Source organism: Molothrus ater, chromosome 25, assembly GCF_012460135.2.
Source record: "Molothrus ater isolate BHLD 08-10-18 breed brown headed cowbird chromosome 25, BPBGC_Mater_1.1, whole genome shotgun sequence".
NCBI classification, from domain to species: Eukaryota; Metazoa; Chordata; class Aves; order Passeriformes; family Icteridae; genus Molothrus; species Molothrus ater.
Genome location: NC_050502.2, coordinates 1,409,791 through 1,428,484, shown reverse-complemented (window position 1 = coordinate 1,428,484; position 18,694 = coordinate 1,409,791). Strand labels below are relative to the sequence as shown.

The window sequence follows — 18,694 nt, the reverse complement described above, 5'->3', positions numbered from 1 at the left end:
TCTGTGACACACAAAACACAAGATGTCAGATCAGCTCAGGATTAACACAAACCTCACAACTCAGTCACTGCACCGAGGACTGCACAGACCCCACCCCTGCCAGATCTCCCCAGTGGCTGCACTGCTGGCATTGGCTTGTCTTCTGCTCATTGAAAAGGAGGAATCTCTCACTCTTGACCTTTTCTCCTTAGAAAAGGACTTCCCTATTTGCCTGGTTCCTTCTAGAAGTGTTCCTGATGCCACCATCCTCTTGGGACTGCTCCAGACACGAAGGCAGTTGATTTCTCCACAGGCATTTCTCAAACACAGACAACATCCAAGCAATGAAGGGGCTCTTCCAAGGCATGTTGGGCCCTTAGCCCTGGAACTCAGTATGAAGCTGACCTGAAAATGTCCTGCCCAAGGAAACACTTCCATTTTCCATCCCTCATGGTTCCTCTGTCTCCCCAGAGCTGTCACTCCCCAGCAGCAGCAAAGGATGCAGCTGGCAAGCTGAGGCACACGTTTGGAGCTGACCTAGTCCTGTCACCATGGCTCTGCACAGATGTGAACATCTGCCAAGGGAAAAAGCTGCCTCAGAGCAGTGGGCTGTGGATGTCCTTCCAGGCAGCTCCCTCTCTCACTACCCCTGAGTCCCCAAGTCTGAGGTGACTGCAGGCATTTTGAGTCAGTGTCATGTTGGAGTCATATAAACACCCTGTAACTCTCAGCAGCAGATGCAGCTCTAAAGCCAGAAACTGAGACTTTCAGCAGCTGCTGGTTTCCATAAGCTGTTGTTCCTGAATGTCCCACTTAAAATCAGCTCCTTCTGCATGCAACAGACAGGCCAGTGCTCTGCAGAGCCTTGCTTGAGCCTGTGAAGTCATTTGGAAGTCCTGGCTATGCTGACATCTGGAGTCCCTGTGTGTGACCCTCTCTCCAGACCCATAGCACTGCTCAGAGCAGGCGTGGGATGAGCTCCTCTCCTGAGCCATCCCCCAGCTCTGCCAGAGGTGTCTTCCTCTGCAAGCAAGCAAAGGGTTAAAGCTTGCAAGGAGAACCAACTGAGTGATTTGGTGAAACAAAGATTAAAACATCTCCGTGGAAGGTGAGGAGCCAGCCCTGGCCTGTGCTGTCTCATTTACCCACTAATCAGCCCAATTACCTCAGGTATAAATCATAACACAAAACACAGAGCCAGAGTCACACACTGAAGAAAGAAGAGAACTGTTGGGTTGGTTTTTGTTTAGTATAATTGATATAATTACTAACAACCCTGTGCCAAGAACTTCAGCTTTTCTGCTTCCAGAAGAGAGTAGAGAGCTGTCTGAAAGCCATAGCAATTAGCAATCCCCAGATGCACAGCTTTTATTAGAAAGAATGCACATCTATTGCAGAAAGAGCCAGCAGCTCCCTGAGGAGCAATTAACCATCCCTTGGTGCCTGGAATGCAGCTGTCACTGAGCCCATGTCCCCTCAGCAGGGCTGTAAAGGCAATAAGGAGTTCTGCCCATCATGCTGCACGTGAAATGCCTTCACCTGGGCACTTCATTGCTCCTAATTTTAACTCACCTGGCTCCAGATAGGTGCATCTTGCTGTGCTGTGGTCCAAGCAGACTGCTGATTCTAACAATTGGACCATCAGAAAGTCTCCCTTTTGCTCCACTGAGGAATCTGAGCTCTGATCTCCACACTCTGGAGCAGACTGACAGAAATCACGTGGCTGGAGCTTCCCAACACCCCAGAAGGTGACTCCAGAGAGTGTCTCATGGACAGATGTTGGGGAAGATGAAATAGGAAAGCCTTATAAATATGATTGCCTGGCAAAAGATTTTGAGAATATGGAAACTATAAGTGAGATGGAAATGAAAGCAAGCTTTGAGATCCCTCAGTTACTGAACAACTGGAAAACAATGATGTGGCCAGCTGAAGGTGATCCCCTTTTGATGGAACAACACCCTCTGCCTGCAGACAGGCCCAAGGGTCAGAGCAGACCCTGCCAGCTTGGCAGAAGGGGCCCAAAGAGGAGTTTTTAGGGTTTAAAATGTAACACAGTATGGGAATGTAATGATTCTTACAGGCTGTATGTAAATGCTATAGGATTTGTATCTTGGACTAGATTGGTTAGTGAGAATCAGAATATTCAACACAGAAGAAGATTTATGGTATTGTAATGGGAACCTCGCTCTCTTACTCTCTTATCCTCTTTTTTACTCTTTCATCCTCTTTACCACACTCTTGCCTTCTCTCTCTTTCCCACTCTTTTTACTTCTCTCAGTCCTGCTCCAGCTGTGGCTGGCAGCTCCCAGCAGGGCCCTGCACCCAGGCCCTTTGCAATAACCCCAAGTTCCAAGCCCTGGCTGCAGAGATCTCTCCTCTCCATCCATCCCTACCATCCTACCCCCCATCACTCCTACAGACAGCAGCCACACATCACAGCTCACCAGGAGGTCCCCAGGCAGCCCTGCAGAGCTGAGGAGCAGCAGAGCTGGGGTTATCTGAGCCCTGCAGAGGTGACCTTTCACTGGCAGGAGCTGTGGAGGCACAGAGCTGTGGACACACGAGTCTGCAGCATGGCCACAGCCAGAGGCCATCCAGGAGTGTTAGCAAACTCCTTGGATGGATCCAAGCACTCAAAAACCTCCACCAAGGACCTGTGCTGCACTCCTCATACCCATGGACATCCCTAGGGGAAAAAAGGCCTTTCCTGAGTGTTGCTAAACAGCCACAGAGCAAAGCCAGCAGCATTCATGGTTTCCCCAGGTCCTGGGGCACCATCACAAACCAAACTCCTTTGTGGGTCAGACTGAGGAGTTTGTGAGCAAAGTGGGATGGAAAGTTGGACAGCCATGGGCTCCACGTTGCTCCCTTGTCCCTGTCTCTGTCCCTGCTCCTGCCCCTGTCTCTGCTCCTGTCCCTATCCCTGTCTCTGTCCCTGTCCCTGTTCCTATCCCTGTTCCTGTCCCTGCCCCTGTCCCTGTTCCTGTCCCTGTCCCTGTACCTGTTCCTATCCCTGTTCCTGTCCCTGTCTCTGTCCCTGTTCCTATCCCTGTTCCTGTCCCTGCCCCTATCCCTGTCTCTGTCCCTGTTCCTGTACCTGTTCCTGTCCCTGCCCCTGTCCCTGTCCCTGTCCCTGTCTGTGTCCCTGTTCCTGTCCCTGTCCCCGTGTCTGTCCCAGCTCAGCCTGGTGTACCAGCCCCTGGCTCTGATTTAGCATCTCCATTTCTGAAAGCTTAGTTTGGGTTTGAGAAATTATAACTATTCTCATGGGTATTTTCATCGTCTGTTCTTTAATTAATTAAACTTGAAACTGAGCATTCACTTTAAAACAATTTTCATTAAACTTATAGGGATTTGGATGAAAGAATATCTCTGGGAAAAATAAGCAGTGCTGCTTTTTTTTATTATTATTTTAACAGTTTATGATGCCAAAATTTAACAGAATTCTTATGCCGAGGAAGGAATGGAAAAAAATAAGCAAAAATTGACATTTCATGCAGAAGTTTTCATTTTGCTTTAAAAGTTCTTGTTTGTCCCAAAACATTTTGATGAAATTTTCAAAGCCTTACTCTGAGCTGCTACAGGGTTTGCTTTTCTGATCTTTATTCTTTGGAATTGTTGTCTCAAGAAGATGAATTATGTTATTCTCTGATTTGTTTGTAGTTGGGAGGGGGGGCAGTAAGTAAATTGGGAACTTGCAATGCCCACTCTCTCAACAGGAAATATCAAAATCCATTGTCTTGTGTTGGCCCTGTGAGCAAGGACACAAAACCTGTGGGAGTGGAGCTTTGGGTGTGATGTGCTTTTGTGATCCTCTCAACTGAACAGAATCACAAAATCAGTCACAGAATCCCAGAATGGTTTGGGTTGGAAAGGACTTCAAAGCTCATCCAGTTCCAGCCCTGCCGTGGCAGAGACACCTTCCACTATCCCAGGTGGCTCCAAGCCCCGTCCAACCTGGCCTTGGACACTTCCAGCTGCTCTGGGCACCCTGTGCCAGGGCCTCACCACCCTCTGAGGTTAATACAATAATGTGGAAACATGGGAATAATGGAATAGGGGTTTAACCCACCCTGGGTTATCATTCCAGTCTAAGGTGATGCTGTACCAGAGCTTGTACTCTGCATTTTAAGGACATTTTTCTGACAATCTCAGGAAGGTTTGACTGCACTTCTTAACCAGGTACAAATCTCCAGCTTTGTCCAGCCAGGGCAGGAAATGCTTCTTTCTGTAGTGTAGGGAAGGTTTGTTTCACAGGATTATCTGAGCATTTCAGAAGGAAATACCACCCACAGCCCCTTGCAGAAAGCAAGGCTTGCACCCAGCCTCTCCCCTCTCCCACCTGTGATGGGGCCTTTGGCCTCCTCCTCCTGCAGTTATTTCAGTGTCCTGTAAACTAAGAAATGTTGGTACTCTTTGAAAAAGGGTTGTATCTGGGGGGTAAGAGTGTCTGGGGGTTTGCTCTGGTGTTCAACTTTGATCAAAAATATTACTTTATATAGTCAAGAATACTAATTTCTTTACCACATTCCTTTCTGGAGGATCATTGATTTGAGGGCTGGGCCATGACAGCTCTGTTAACTTCCTTCTTTCATGCTTTGATAAGAGACAAAGTGCTTCCTCTTAGCAATTTGAATTCAGAGATCTCTGCCTTAGATATCCTGGAAAAATAAAATAAGCTCTGTTGGCTGTGGATGGAAATTAAAATTTTGTATAATTTGTTCCTGGTATTTCAGCCAAATCTGAAGTATTTTCCTCTTATAATTTGGTTTCAAAATCTACAGATAACACATTGTATCCTGCTTACCATCATTGCAATAAAAGGTCTTTAGAGAGATGATTCCCAAACCTAAGTTTTAATGTTTTTTTCATAATAACCTTAATATTTTTTGGCTTGTCATTCTATTCTGAAACAAAAACAAGTGTTCAAAATTAAAATTTCTCACCAAATTAAACCTCAAACTCAACAGCCTTAAGCTTTCCATGATGATTAAAAAGAAGCAATTGGCAAATGGAGGGGAGGACAGGCCCCAAGGTGTGATAGCAGAGCACAGGCTCAGTTCCTGCCCTGTGACACAGGGTCTGACTCCTGCACAGGTACCCCTGGGGGTTGGGATCCCACACAGAACCCCAAGCAGGGCTGTGACACATTTCCCATTTCCAGACAGGTCCTTTCCTTCTGGAATGGGGCTGTGGCTCCTGGCCTGGTGTCCTGCACACCCATGGGTGAGCCTGGGCTGGCACTGCTCAGATCCATGGCAAGCCCAGCCCAGGAGATGCAGCTTTGATGCTCTGAGTTCAGGGGTGGCTACGAGCACAGGGGTCACCTGGAAGGACTCAGCCCAGTCACGGGGCTTCAGAAGCTGCCATCAGCTGGCAGCACCAAATGAGCATCAAGGAGGGATGGCCCTTGTGATGCCTTGTGCAGGCTGACCTAGAACAGACACCAGATGAAGCTAAAAAATAAAGATCCACCTTGGGCAGCACAAGAGCCCAGCCAGGGCTACACCCCAGGTGAATCCAAAACAGGCCACAAAATGGACAACTGGTCACGAGGTCTCTCACTTTTATAAGTTTTGGTCCATTTGCATATTGGAATTAATTGTCCAGTTACAGCTTTACCCCATGAAGTCCATCCCATCCTTCTTGTTTTTCTCTCTTCATTCCATGTTGTTTGTGCTCTTGGGCCTGAGATCTGCATCAGCTGTCCTTGGTCTCCAGCTAGAGAAGGAATTGTTTTGTCTCCCTACTTTGTGAAGAGAGGTTACTATCCCTTTATATAAAGCCCAGACCCACACACTAAAGCAGCACAGAATCTGAAAAATAGAAAAGCTCAAACCTGAGGCATCACTAGGCAGTGGGCAGATATTGGTTTTCTCTGAGTCTGGACTGAAGGCACTTGGGATGATTGTTCATGTTCAGACTCAGGTGTTCATTATTTCTTCTCAGTAAAACAGTCTCACTACTGTGAGTTCTGCAGCTTTTCATTAGAAGGCACAAAATGGCCAACAATCTCTTGTTCCAAGGTCTTTTAAAACTAAACTATCCAATTAAGAACTGACACCTAGATTATTTTCCCTTTTAACCCAATAACTGATTCCACAGAACCCACAATGTGGACTTTTCTGCCCAATTACAAAATGCCACCCAAACCCATGATGAAGAAGGAAGAAGAAGCAGGAAGAAGAAACCCAGGACCACACCCTGTGCCCTCCATCTTGCTTCCATCCACAACATACTAAAAATCCCAAAACCTCAATTTCTCACCAAGTGATACACCTACACTACTCTCTATAATCTATTTCACACTTTTGTGGATTCTTTCTCCATGAATGAGGGTCAAAGTCAGCAGCTCCCATGGGGGTCAGGGCACCCCAGAGCAGACAGAGAAATATTCCCTGTGCCCTGGGTTTCCACAGGCAGACATCTCCCAGCACAGGTGGGAGCATCACAACACCTTCTCATGTTAATCATTATTTACAACCCAATCCAATGTCCCTGGCCATCAATCCATCCCCTACTTACAGCCCAATCCAATCCATCTCCTATTTACAGCCCAGTCCAATCTCCCTGGCCATCAATCCATCCCTCTGCCTTTGCACAACACCTGGGGAAGGGCTTTCACTGATCCCCACCCTGTTTTTCTCCCACCCAGCCGCCTGGATGCAAACCTCATCTCCGTGGTGCCCGACAGGAGCTTTGAGGGGCTGCTCTCCCTGCGTCACCTGTGGCTGGACGATAACGCGCTGACGGAGATCCCGGTGCGCGCCCTGAACCACCTGCCAGCGCTGCAGGCCATGACCCTGGCCCTCAACCAGATCTGGCACATCCCCGATTTCGCCTTCCAGAACCTCAGCAGCCTCGTGGTGCTGTAAGCTTCCTCCACTTCCTATTCCCTTGGCTAGGACAAGGTGCTGCCCAAGGGGATCCTCCTCCTGTGGGAATCCCTGCTGCTCATTCCCCCCAGGGGTGAGGGGCAGAGGGTTTGTTCCCCCTCATTTGATATGAAATGCTGAATTTGTCTCTTTTGATTTTTGTCATATTTTCCCCACTCTTCAGTGAAGAGCTAGAAAGCTCCTTGATATAATTTGGGAAATGTGTTGTATTTAAAAAAAAAAAAATCAGTAACTGGAAACAAAAACCAGATTATTTTTTATTTTCCTTGAAGACTCAAGCAACAAAAACCTCTTTTCTTTTTATCCCTCTAATCCCTCTGTTAAAACTACAGGAATTTCTAGCAACATGAAAAAAAAAATTAAATTGCAACAATCGGCAGTGAGGTCAAAAAAGTAATATTTTAATTTCTTGGAAAACATACCAGCTCACTCCCTCTCCTCCCCTCACCCCCTTTTATTTCCGAATATGATTTAAACCAAAGGTCTAACGTCAACACCTTGTCCAAGCCAGTGCCTGCTTATTTGCATGAGTGTGGTACAGCTGCAGGTCAGATGTTCTGCGGTGGTTGCTGTCCAGTTTTCGTTGTTAGCATCTCCTGGCCAGAATTGGGAGTGCTGGGGAGAGCAGCGCTGCTCCGGGATGGAAACAATCCCTGGGGAGAGAGAGCAGTGCTGCTCCGGGATGGAAACAATCCCTAGGGAGAGAGAGCAGTGCTGCTCCGGGATGGAAACAATCCCTAGGGAGAGAGAGCATCGCTGCTCCGGGATGGAAACAATCCCTGGGGAGAGAGAGCAGTGCTGCTCCGGGATGGAAACAATCCCTGGGGAGAGAGAGCAGCGCTGCTCCGGGATGGAAACAATCCCTGGGGAGAGAGAGCAGCGCTGCTCCAGGATGGAAACGCTCCCTCCATGGGCAGTGAGACACCAAACCAGCCACAACCTCCGGCAGAAGGGAACTGATCCCTTTGGCAGCTGCTCTGGAGGGGCATCCTATCTATCAACAGATAATCTTCCCTTTAAAAGGAACTTCACATGTGCAAATTGGATGGTTGTTACTTCTTTGGTGTTGATTAGCAAGTTCGGGTGTGATTGCCAAATGCTTTAGAGCTCCTCTATCCACATTAAATGCCACCTCTAGTTTGGTAATTTGTACTGATAGCAGGGTGTTAAGTAACCTCAGCATGTAGTGCCTTAGTGAAAGTTTAGCAATTATTTCCCTTTCAAAATTTAAAGTGTTTACTGAGACCATCCAGCATGGAAAGTGCTTGGACAAAGCACAGTTCAGAGTTTTATTAAGCATCAAATTCATCTGTTTAGACAAAGCATAAAGGCTTATTTAGGAGAAAAGCAAAAAGCAACTTGAGAAAAATCAAAAAAGTAGTTTTCACCCACAATAGTGCTCATTCTCGAAGGCAACCCCTGGCCACCATAATGCAACCACTTCAGTCAGCTTTAATAGCTCACTCAGCGGGTGAGCTGACATTTGGGGTTTCATTTCAGCCTCCAAAGCATGCTGCTTTCATTCCGGCTCATCCCATACTGTGGGCAAGAAGCAACTCCCTAATTAACCAGGCAGGCTTGAGAAATAAAAGTCATTGACCATTAGGTCACAAGGGAGGGAATAATGTCCCACCACACACAATTGGAAGGGAACACATGTGTGATCCTGCCAGGCTCTGTGGGACACGATGCTGCATTTTTGTGGGATCACAAGTGTTTGGCAGAACTGGCCCCATCAATCTCTCCCATGCTTCCACGCAAGCCCTTGTCAACACATTACCAGTGGAAAGTCACCCAGTGTCCCTTCTGTGTCCCAAGCAGGGACATGTCCCTGCTCCAGACTCACCCACCGAGCTGACAAGCCAATGTTCCCAAAAGACAGCCAAGCTGGAGAGAAGGCATTCCCCACCAGGGTGCAGATGGCATGTCTGCCTTCTCTACAAAAGTCTATGTTTGCAGGTAGATGGAGGATCTGCCTGCTGCTACAGACATGGAACTCCCAGCTGCAGGGTTAGAATGAGCCCCTGGGGAGAAAGGCAAGGGCAGAGGGCCTGGGCACAGGGGAAACCCTCCTGAACAGCCTGGTCAGGACTCAGGGAAATGGCGGGACATGGCTGAGCATGGATGAGCATGGCTGAGCATGACTGACCATGACTGACCCATGGCTGAGCATGGCTGACCACAGCTGACCATTGCTGACCAAGACTGACCACGGCTGACCATTACTGACCATGGCTCACCATTACTGACCACGGCTGACCATGCCTGACCATTACTGACCATGGCTCACCATGGCTGACCATGACTGACCCATGGCTGACCATGACTGACCATGGCTGACCATTACTGACCATGGCTGACCATGGCTGACCATTACTGACCATGGCTCACCATGGCTGACCATGGCTGAACATGACTGACCATGGCTGACCACAGCTGACCATGGCTGAATATGGCTGAACATGCTGACCATGACTGACCATGGCTGACCACGGCTGACCATGACTGACCATGGCTGACCATGACTGACCATGGCTGATCACAGCTGATCACAGCTGACCATGACTGACCATGGCTGACCATGGCTGACCATGACTGACCATGGCTGATCACAGCTGACCACAGCTGACCATGGCTGAACATGGCTGACCATGCTGACAATGACTGACCATGACTGACCATGGCTGACCACGGCTGACTATGACTGACCATGGGTGACCACGGCTGACCATGACTGACCATGGCTGACCATGGCTGACTATGACTGACCATGGCTGACCACGGCTGACTATGACTGACCATGGCTGACCACGGCTGACCATGACTGACCATGGCTGACCACGGCTGACCATGACTGACCATGGCTGACCATGGCTGACTATGACTGACCATGGCTGACCATGGCTGAGGGCAGAAGCCTCCCAGGTACAGCTGTGCTCTTGTGCTGTTCCTCTTCCACACCCCTTGTGCCCTGGGCAGAACCATTTCACCATCCTGCACCACCACAAGCACTGACATCAGAGCCTCAATATGGAATGCTTTAAAGGTTTGGTGTCTGCTAATAAATGACACCTTTGCTGAGGAATTCCCTGATCTTATTCCCATCTATTGCTGCTGCAGGCTTTGAACTAGGGCTGCAGGCTGTTCAGTGAGCAGAGCCCCATGTACATCACTCATCAGGAAATCCATGAATCTCTGTAACTAGCACCATCCTTTCCCAGCTTAATAACAAAGGCTCCATGGGCTGGGGTGCTGGCACTGTGCTTTGATGGCAGAAGAGAGGTGGATATTTGATCAGGATACTTCATGGGAATAGGTCGTTACCTTCCAGTCTGATCTATTCAGGATCAAATGTATCTTAGTACCTGCACACAGAAATAATCCTGAATACTTTTCAGCTGATGGTTTGTATGAAGTAAAGGTTGCTTTACAAAAATCATCTTTCTTGAGCATGAGATTTTTCATTCAGCAGTCAGCATCTGAAACCCCCATGCTGCTGTGCTGACAGTCCAATGAAGTGTCTGACAGCAGCTCTCAGTAGTCTCCCTCATCTCCTCTGTCAGCTGAATTCAGCAAGAAGTCTCAAGCCAGGAATCACAGCACCTCTTTCAGTCCCACTCTCCAGAGGGGTTCTCAAGTAAAATCTTACATAGCCAGGAAATCCCCCATGCTGCAGATATGTCCTTGCTGCCACATCTCTGCAGTGGGCTGCAGTTCCCTTCTTCCCTGCTGTCACCAAAGGAGCTCTCAGCAGAGGTGCTGGGATGTGTGTGGGACACAGAGTCAGAGTGAACTTTCCAAAATAGGCCAAGCAGGAGAGAGGTTTGCCCCATAATGTGGCACCTAGATAGAGAAAATCATCAAGTGGTTTTACTTTCATCACATAGCAGAGAAGCCCTTAAGTTAGAGCAAACGAGGTCAAAACCCAGATCCTTCCTTGTTTGGGTCCACAGGGAGCCTTGGCTCCCGCAAACCTCCAGGAATTATTTTGGCCCCATAATGGGAGCAAAAGAGAAGCTCCACTCCTCTGACCTGGCCCTTGCCTATCTGGCTGAAAAAATGGACTCTGGGAAAAGTTGTTCTCGTGCCATTACCAGTTAGTTTTGTTTGACACCCTCTAATTCTTGTGCTCTGTGTCCATCTCCTCTGTGCCATTGCTGTATTTGTCATGTCGGCTGCACCCTTCCCTCAGCTCAGCTCTTCCAGTCCCCATCCCTTTACCTGGTTTGAAATATGGAATCCCAGGATGGTTTGGGTGGGAAGGGACCTCAAAGCTCCTCCTGTTCCACCCCTGCCATGGGCAGGGACATCTTCCACTGTCCCAGGCTGCTCCAAGCCCCATCCAACCTGGCCCTGGGCACTTCCAGGGATCCAGGGGCATCCACAGCTGCTCTGGGCAACCTGTGCCAGGACCTCCCCACCCTCACAGGGAAGAATCTCTTCCCAAGACTTGATCTAAATCTACCCTCTCTCAGTTAAAAAAAAATCTACCCTCTTTCCCCCTTGTCCTGTTACTACCTGTCTGTGTAAAATCAGAAGTTAGTTCTCATATTACACTGATTTTTTTCCTTCACACCTTCAGATGGAGAGACCAACTCTGTACACTGCATCAAAGCCAAAAATTAATTCTGTTTATATCATGGTACAATGCTGTTCTGTACCCATTTTCTCTCTTCTAGTTATCCCTGACATTTAATTTGCTTTTTTCATAGCTACTAGGCACCAATACCTCTTTCCTGGAGATGTATAAAATCCTGATAGTGTGTATGCTCATAGGAGATTGGTTCTCCCCTCTGCTGCACTGGACACTCCCACAACCTGAATATCAGCTGATAATTTATTGTCAAGGTCACTCAGCAGCACCTTCCAGCTGAAAGTGTGAAGACAGTAAATGAAGGATCTTTATTAGAATTCCTCTTTCTTACAGTTTTTGTCATTAAAGGACATGATGCAGCTCTCTCTCTAATAGAATGGCTTAGTGAATAGAAAACTTGTTTGCAAGACTCCTGGGTTCCCATTCCCATTCTGTCCTTGTTCTGGTGGAACTCTGGCTGAGACTTTCAGAAGGGACCACTGCTCTTCAGTGTCTTCCTTGCCCAGGAGCAGCCATCAACACATCCCAGCTTTCCAGGGAAGCTGATCAGTCATTTCAGTGCCATCTGTGGGATCTGGGGCCTCCTAGCACCCAAAGCCCAGCCTGGTGCAGGATGAGCCTGTGAATCCCTGCCCTCACCTGTGCAAAGGGGGTTACCAGTGTCTCTCTGAGAAGTTGTTGGGAATTTTGGTGTTGGCAGGGAGTGCCAGGCATGTGCAATTCATTATCTCTAAGAACAATATTGCCTGGGACATCTGGGTCCCATTCATGAGCCTTTTTATTGGCAAAAGTGCCTTTTCTCTCAGAGGACCAAGCTTGATGCCTTGGCAAAAGTGGATTTCCTTCTCCAGCACTTGAGGAAGAAGCAAATCGTGCTCCAGTGCACCCTGAGAATGTCATTTCTGATCGAGCTTTATTTTTCACCAGACAAGCCTCATGCTGATCCTCCAGTAATGGAAACAATCCATGGAATTTGCACCATTTATGATTTAGATTTCTCTACTTATCCATGGCCAACTTGAGGAAAAGGACAATTTTGTCACAATAAAGATGGAAGCTCATCATGGCTGTGGCTCATCAGGGGAGAATTCATATGATGTCAGATTTGAGCTTGGTTCAAATAATCTAATGCAAATAATTGATGGAAAATGTTTGCATTTGTCCTTTTTGAGAAAAAAGGACAAAAAAATGAAGTCATTAAAAATGAAAGCAATGGCAAATCCACCACTTCTCTTTGTAGTCTGTTCCAGTTGTTAATCATCTTTAGTGTTAAAAAAAAACCCCACTCATATTTCCCATTTGAATTTTCTTTGGCTTTGACTTCAGACATTTGTTCTTATTATTCTTTTCTCTGTTAAATCAGAGAACCATTTTAGTACCCAGTTTCTAACCAGGAAGAATCCTATACATTACATTGCACTCATCCCCTTGATCTTATTTAATAAGCTAAACAGATTGAGTTCTCTAAGTCTTCATCCTATTTTTTTTCCAGCCTTTGGATAATTTTTGTTGCTCTTCTCTGCACCCATTTCAGTTTATTGACATCCAGTTACCAGTGTGGGTGTCAGCACCACGTTTGTCCTGCCAGATCTGCTTTCACCAGTGTTCAATGCAGATGCTGATACAATTTTCTTTTCCTTGCCCATTTAGACAAGCACCTTCATTAAAGCAGTATTTAGGCACTAGCTCAGCTGGCTTCCCATCTGTGTAAGACAAATGTGCAGTCCCCTTGGAGGTGGCATTGCCAGAGCTGAAGGTACTGCCTGTGTTGGGCTGTCTCTCAGGCTGTTCTCCAGAACCTTTGAATTCACTGAAAAACTAAATGGAAAAGGAAGCCAGATGAAAACTGAACAAATTTGACTAAGGGTGCTGCATGAATGATGAAGGGAAATCCTATTTATTCCCAATTTCTGATAAGAAATTGTTGGCAAGGAGAGAAAATCTTCTTTCTAGAGTCTGTTGCATGTTTCTTATCGTGGGTCAGAATTAATCTTGTAGGGTTTGATTTTCTTCTGCTTTGTTTCTAAATTCTCACCACCTGAGGCACCAGCCAGGCTGCAGCCTCTCTCCCCAGTCACTGTCATTGATGTTGGTTCCAGCAAGGGCTCACCTGGCAGCAGAGGAGCTCTCTTGTCCCACAGAGGAGGGGCCCTTGTGCTGTTGCAGGAGCTCCCAGGAGCTCCCACCCTGCTCAGTGTGACCATGGCTGTTCCTGTTTCTGATGGAGGTCCATGGCTGAGTACAGCCAGCCCACAAAACAGCAGTGACTGTCCTCATCCCAGGACAGCCTTCCATGGGTATTTGCCCAAACCCATCCTCACTCCATGGCACTGACCTGCAAAGGAAGAGGCCCAGCTCCTAAAGCCCATTGCCCTTACCAGGGTGACTGGTGGGTTACAGCAAAAGCTTAAAGACTTCCCATGTTTTTGCATCACAGGGGTTGTTTATAGCCCAGAATCAAGCACCTTGAGCTGCTATCAAACCAGCTGAACTGTAATTTACAGGGCAGAATATAACGTTGTGTGGGCTGAGCTCAAATTGACAAGCACTGGAGATGTTGCAATTCCACTTGTTAAAATTTGTTTACCAGGGGAGAAAAAATGAGGCAGGATGGAAGACAGGAACGTCTTTTCAAGTGTTTACCTTTCCAGCTCTCTTGTTTCTATTATTGCCATGTGGTTGGGTAACTCTAGAGTTCAACTTAGACAGCAATTTTTTTTATAACTCCCTTTTTTGGTTGTTCATAATTTTCTCACCAACAAAGAACTTCCTTCGGATGATTTTCATTACTCTGCCTCCAAACAAAGCACTCTAGAGCCAAATATAAACACAGCAGGTGATTGCTTTTCTCTGCTGTCTCCTTGCCTGGTTGCAGTGATAGCAGTCAGCTGGGCAGCATGTCTGAGCTCAGACAAGGTGTCCAGTCAGGCCATCCTGACAAAGCTCCAGGGAACATCCAGAATGCTGAATGCTTCCCTGGCATTCAGCATTCCCTTGTCCCTCACTGTCCCCTCACAGCAGACGGGGGTTTGGGGCATGGGGTTCTTGTGTTACCTCTTCATGTGATCCCACAGCAACTCCAGACCCCAACCCTCTCTTTGCCAAAGGCAGTATCCAGTGGCAAAGGAACTCAAAGTGGTTTTCAACACCAGCTGAAGAGAAGGCAGCATGACCAGAAGTGCTAACATTTGATGGAGGAAACCATCTGGGCACAAACTTCTTTTCTTGTGACAAAGAGAAAATTCTCCCATAAGATCCTCATTTTGATCTCAGGCTTCTCTTCTCCTCTAAAAGTCACAATCCAAGTTTTCTTGCAGGCAACATCCTTTTCTTTTTTCCCGTTTGCTCAAAGGAGCAAACATATTTTATCAGATATCTTTCCCTTCCCCTTCCTCTGAAATGTTTTTATGTTCTCATCCCAATGACAAACATCCATCTCAGGCTGATTTCTGTTTTGCAGGCCCCTACCAAACTGCCCTAGAGCCTGGCTGCTCCTCCACTCCCAGCTTCCTCCTGTTTTACCTACAATATTTGGCAGTGGGAGCTGCCTGTGCTTAGCCAAACAGCTCACACTCAAATCCAGGTGGAGGGAGAGATTTTTCAAGCTGAGACACATTTAGATCAAACAGCAAATAATGAAAAAAATTATTGATCCACCTGCCAGAATGGAGCGTCCCCCAGGCTCTTGGGAGGAGGCAGCAGCATTGGACAAAGGCTGGTGCATCCCTTGCTAGTGCTACAATGGGCACGGGACAAAAGGATCCCTAAGGGAAGTGGTATAGCAGCAATTCACCACATGGACTTGGTGTTAAAAGAGATTCTGAACTGATGGGGAAACCCCCCATGAGAGACCTTGGTGGGCAGTCAGCACACAGAGCATCACCAAGGGGGTGAAGTGCAGGCTGGTAGAAGTGCAGACTGGGCAGCTGTGGGTTGTCTTCTGTTTTCAGCAGACTTTTCTCAGACTGCTCACAAGAACTCTGTCCATGGACTCAGAGGTGCCTTTGAGTGGGATTTCAGAGGGAGATGCACAATTAGCCACAAGTCATAGCTGCAAAAGAAGTGATATGGAAGAAGCACTGAGATGTGCACACATACACAAGAGTCTCTGATAACCCATGACAAGGAATCCAGCGATTAAGGGCTTGGGTTTGCCAAAAGACTGAGACAGGAGAGTGAGGGATTCATGGAAACACAGAACCCAGAACTCCAGAAACTCATCACCTACAGAGCTTCCAAGGCAAAATTACCCCAGGTGGCTTTGCAGGGCCCCCCAGCACATGGCTTCCCAGTGCCAACGTTAAGGCTGGGAGCTCCCAAGCCTGTAAGCACTGGATGTTTGTGGCATGTAGCAGCAGGATGAAGGGGAACAGGAAAAAACTGTTCCTATGGTGCAGAGAATGTGCATCAGCCTGTGGCATAGCCCCAGCACTTCAGCCAGGCACTCTGAAGCACTGAGCTGAAGACAACTCTCATTGCAATCAAACTGGAACTGGTCCAGGAGCTGGCAGTGTTTTCTTTTTTTCTTTTTTATTTTTTTTTTCCTTTCACATGTGAAAATAATAAACTGTGACTAACAGGATGATTTTGCACTCAAAGTCTTCTTGCTGGTACTAAGACTCCAAGGAGTCCAAATATGGTTGTATCCTTAGGTGCCCATGAACAGCTGCTGAAGCCACAGATGGGCTGAGCCTAGGGTAAGGTGACCTCTGAGGTGTTTCTTGAAGCTTCTTGCTTAAGCATGTTCATCCACGGCTACCTGGCAGCTGTGAAGGTGGAGATCTCAGGGAAACTCCTACATTAGCCTGGAATTCCTGAGAGGAGTGGGAGCTCTGTAGCTCTGCAAGCACTACTGCACCCAACATGTGTCTCATGGGCTGAGAGGGAACCCCATAAGGGCCCTTGGCATCCCAGCCCAGGCTGTGCTCAGCTTACAGGATGTTCTGGACCAGAGGAAAAGGTCAGCCTGCATCCCCAGTGACCATCTCTGTTTTGTCCACAGGCACCTGCACAACAACCGGATCCAAAGCCTGGGAGCCAACGGCTTTGATGGGCTGCACAGCCTGGAAACCCTGTGAGTGCCTGTTTTATTCTCTGCCCTAAAAACATGGGGTGTGCTCATCCCCCAGCACAGCATTCATTGTCAGATTAACCCCTTTTCTCACCCACAGATGGGGTAACTGAGAGGCATTTTAAAAACTTTATTTTCAGCCTCATGTGAAGGGTGAGACAATATAGATGTTATAATTCACACTATCACAATCAGAAGCCAACTATTTCCTAATTACAATACATTATAAGTGTTTCTTGGCCTATCAGCTTTTTGCCATGCCATGCTGTAAATGCCTTAAAGCCAGTCATCTGAAATTGTCCCTCGTGGGTCTTAATACAATGCATCTTTCATAGCTCTATTCCTCCAAAGTATCTAGTCTTATTTACAAAACCATCCTTTGAAACTTAATTCTAGTTCCATTTCTCTCTCAACAATGTCCTGTTCCATAACATATCTAAGTCAACATTTCTTATCTCAAAGTTTACATACAGGTACACACTATGTGAGCCTCCTGTCAAGCTTTAAGAAGTCTCTACAAATCCATTTCCCACATGCAGGAAAGGGGGCCAGCCCCACACGTGTCCCTGGTCCCCAGGCACTGAGGGCAGCAGCAGGGCTGGCTCCTGGCACCAGTGGATGCCCAGGGCACGATGCCAACAGGGGAGGGAGAGCCTGAGCTTTCCTCCTGTGCCTGTGCTGCTGCTGCAGGGGGATCTGTGCATGTGAGAAGTGTGGCTGAAGGGGTTCTGAGGCCCTGGACACCATTCCAGTCCAGGTGCAATCCCAAGGGCTGGGATGCATTCCCTTCTCAGGGATTGTGCCTCCTTCCTCAGCACACAGACATGGTCCTAAAGCCTCCCCAACACCTGACCACCAAAGTGAGAGGCTGGCTCGAGTTTGGGGCCTGTGAAGTCCTCAGGGGTCTGTGGGGTATCTCTGAGGGGAATCTCTGACTGGGTATCTCTGAGGGGGATCTCTGAGGGGATCTCTGAGGGGATCTCTGAGGGGATCTCTAAGGGATCTCTGACTGGGATCGCTGAGGGGATCTCTGAGGGGATCTCTGAGGGGATCTCTGAGGGGTATCTCTGACTGGATCTCTGAGGGGATCTCTGAGGGGATCTCTGTGGGGTATCTGTGAGGGGTATCTCTGCTGGGATCTCTGAGGGGAATCTCTGACTGGGTATCTCTGAGGGGATCTCTGTGGGGTATCTCTGACTGGATCTCTGAGGGGAATCTCTGTGGAGATCTCTGAGGGGATCTCTGAGGGGATCTCTGAGGGGAATCTCTGACTGGATCTCTGAGGGGATCTCTGATGGGATCTCTGTGGGGATCTCTAAGGGGATCTCTGTGGAGATCTCTGAGGGGGTCTCTGTGGGGTATCTGTGAGGGGAACCTCTGTGGGGTATCTGTGAGGGGATCTCTGAGGGGATCTCTGAGGGGTATCTCTGATTGGATCTCTGTGGGGATCTCTGAGGGGGTCTCTGTGGGGTATCTGTGAGGGGGATCTCTGAGGGGATCTCTGAGGGGATCTCTGTGGGGATCTCTGAGGGGAACCTCTGTGGGGTATCTCTGACTGGATCTCTGTGGGGATCTCTGAGGGGGTCTGAGGGGGATCTCTGAGGGGATCTCTGTGGGGATCTCTGACGGGATCTCTGACGGGATCTCTGAGGGGAACCTCTGTGGGGTATCTCTGAAGGGATGTCTGTGGGGGATCTCTGAGGGGATCTCATGTCTGGTGGCATCACCCCCAGCCAGCTGATTTCATTGTGCTTGGCGTGGCTGGGAAACAATCCATCAGAAGACTGCAGGGAGGATGGGAATCAGGAATGAACTCATCTCCAGGACACACCTTCAGGAAGGTAGATTGAGATCAGATAGTAGGAAGAAATTCTTGGCTGTGAGGGTGCTGAGATCCTGGCACAGGGTCCCCAGAGAAGCTGTGGCTCCCCCATCCCTGGAAATGTCCAAGGCCAGGTTGGACAGGGCTTGGATCAACCTGGGATAGTGGAAGGTGTCCCTGCCATGGCAGGGCTGGAATGAGATGGGTTTTGAGCTCCCTTCCAAGCCAATCCATCTGTGATTAGCAGCAGGGAGCTCACCCTGAGCTCAGGGACAGTTTCATCCCACAGCCTGGCCACACATTCCCTGTGCTGTGACAGCTGCATGAGCGGC

General features: G+C 48.2%; 1 protein-coding gene across 1 annotated transcript in view; it reads left to right on the top strand.

Annotated features, from left to right (window-relative positions):
* The window catches only part of LGR6 (leucine rich repeat containing G protein-coupled receptor 6), a 172,321-nt gene that overhangs the window by 108,262 nt on the left and 45,365 nt on the right, over positions 1-18,694 (top strand). Inside the window, exons 5-6 of the mRNA XM_036398590.1 lie at positions 6,635-6,850; positions 16,472-16,543. Coding sequence (XP_036254483.1) covers positions 6,635-6,850; positions 16,472-16,543 — 288 coding nt within the window. The remainder of the gene's footprint in view (positions 1-6,634; positions 6,851-16,471; positions 16,544-18,694) is intronic.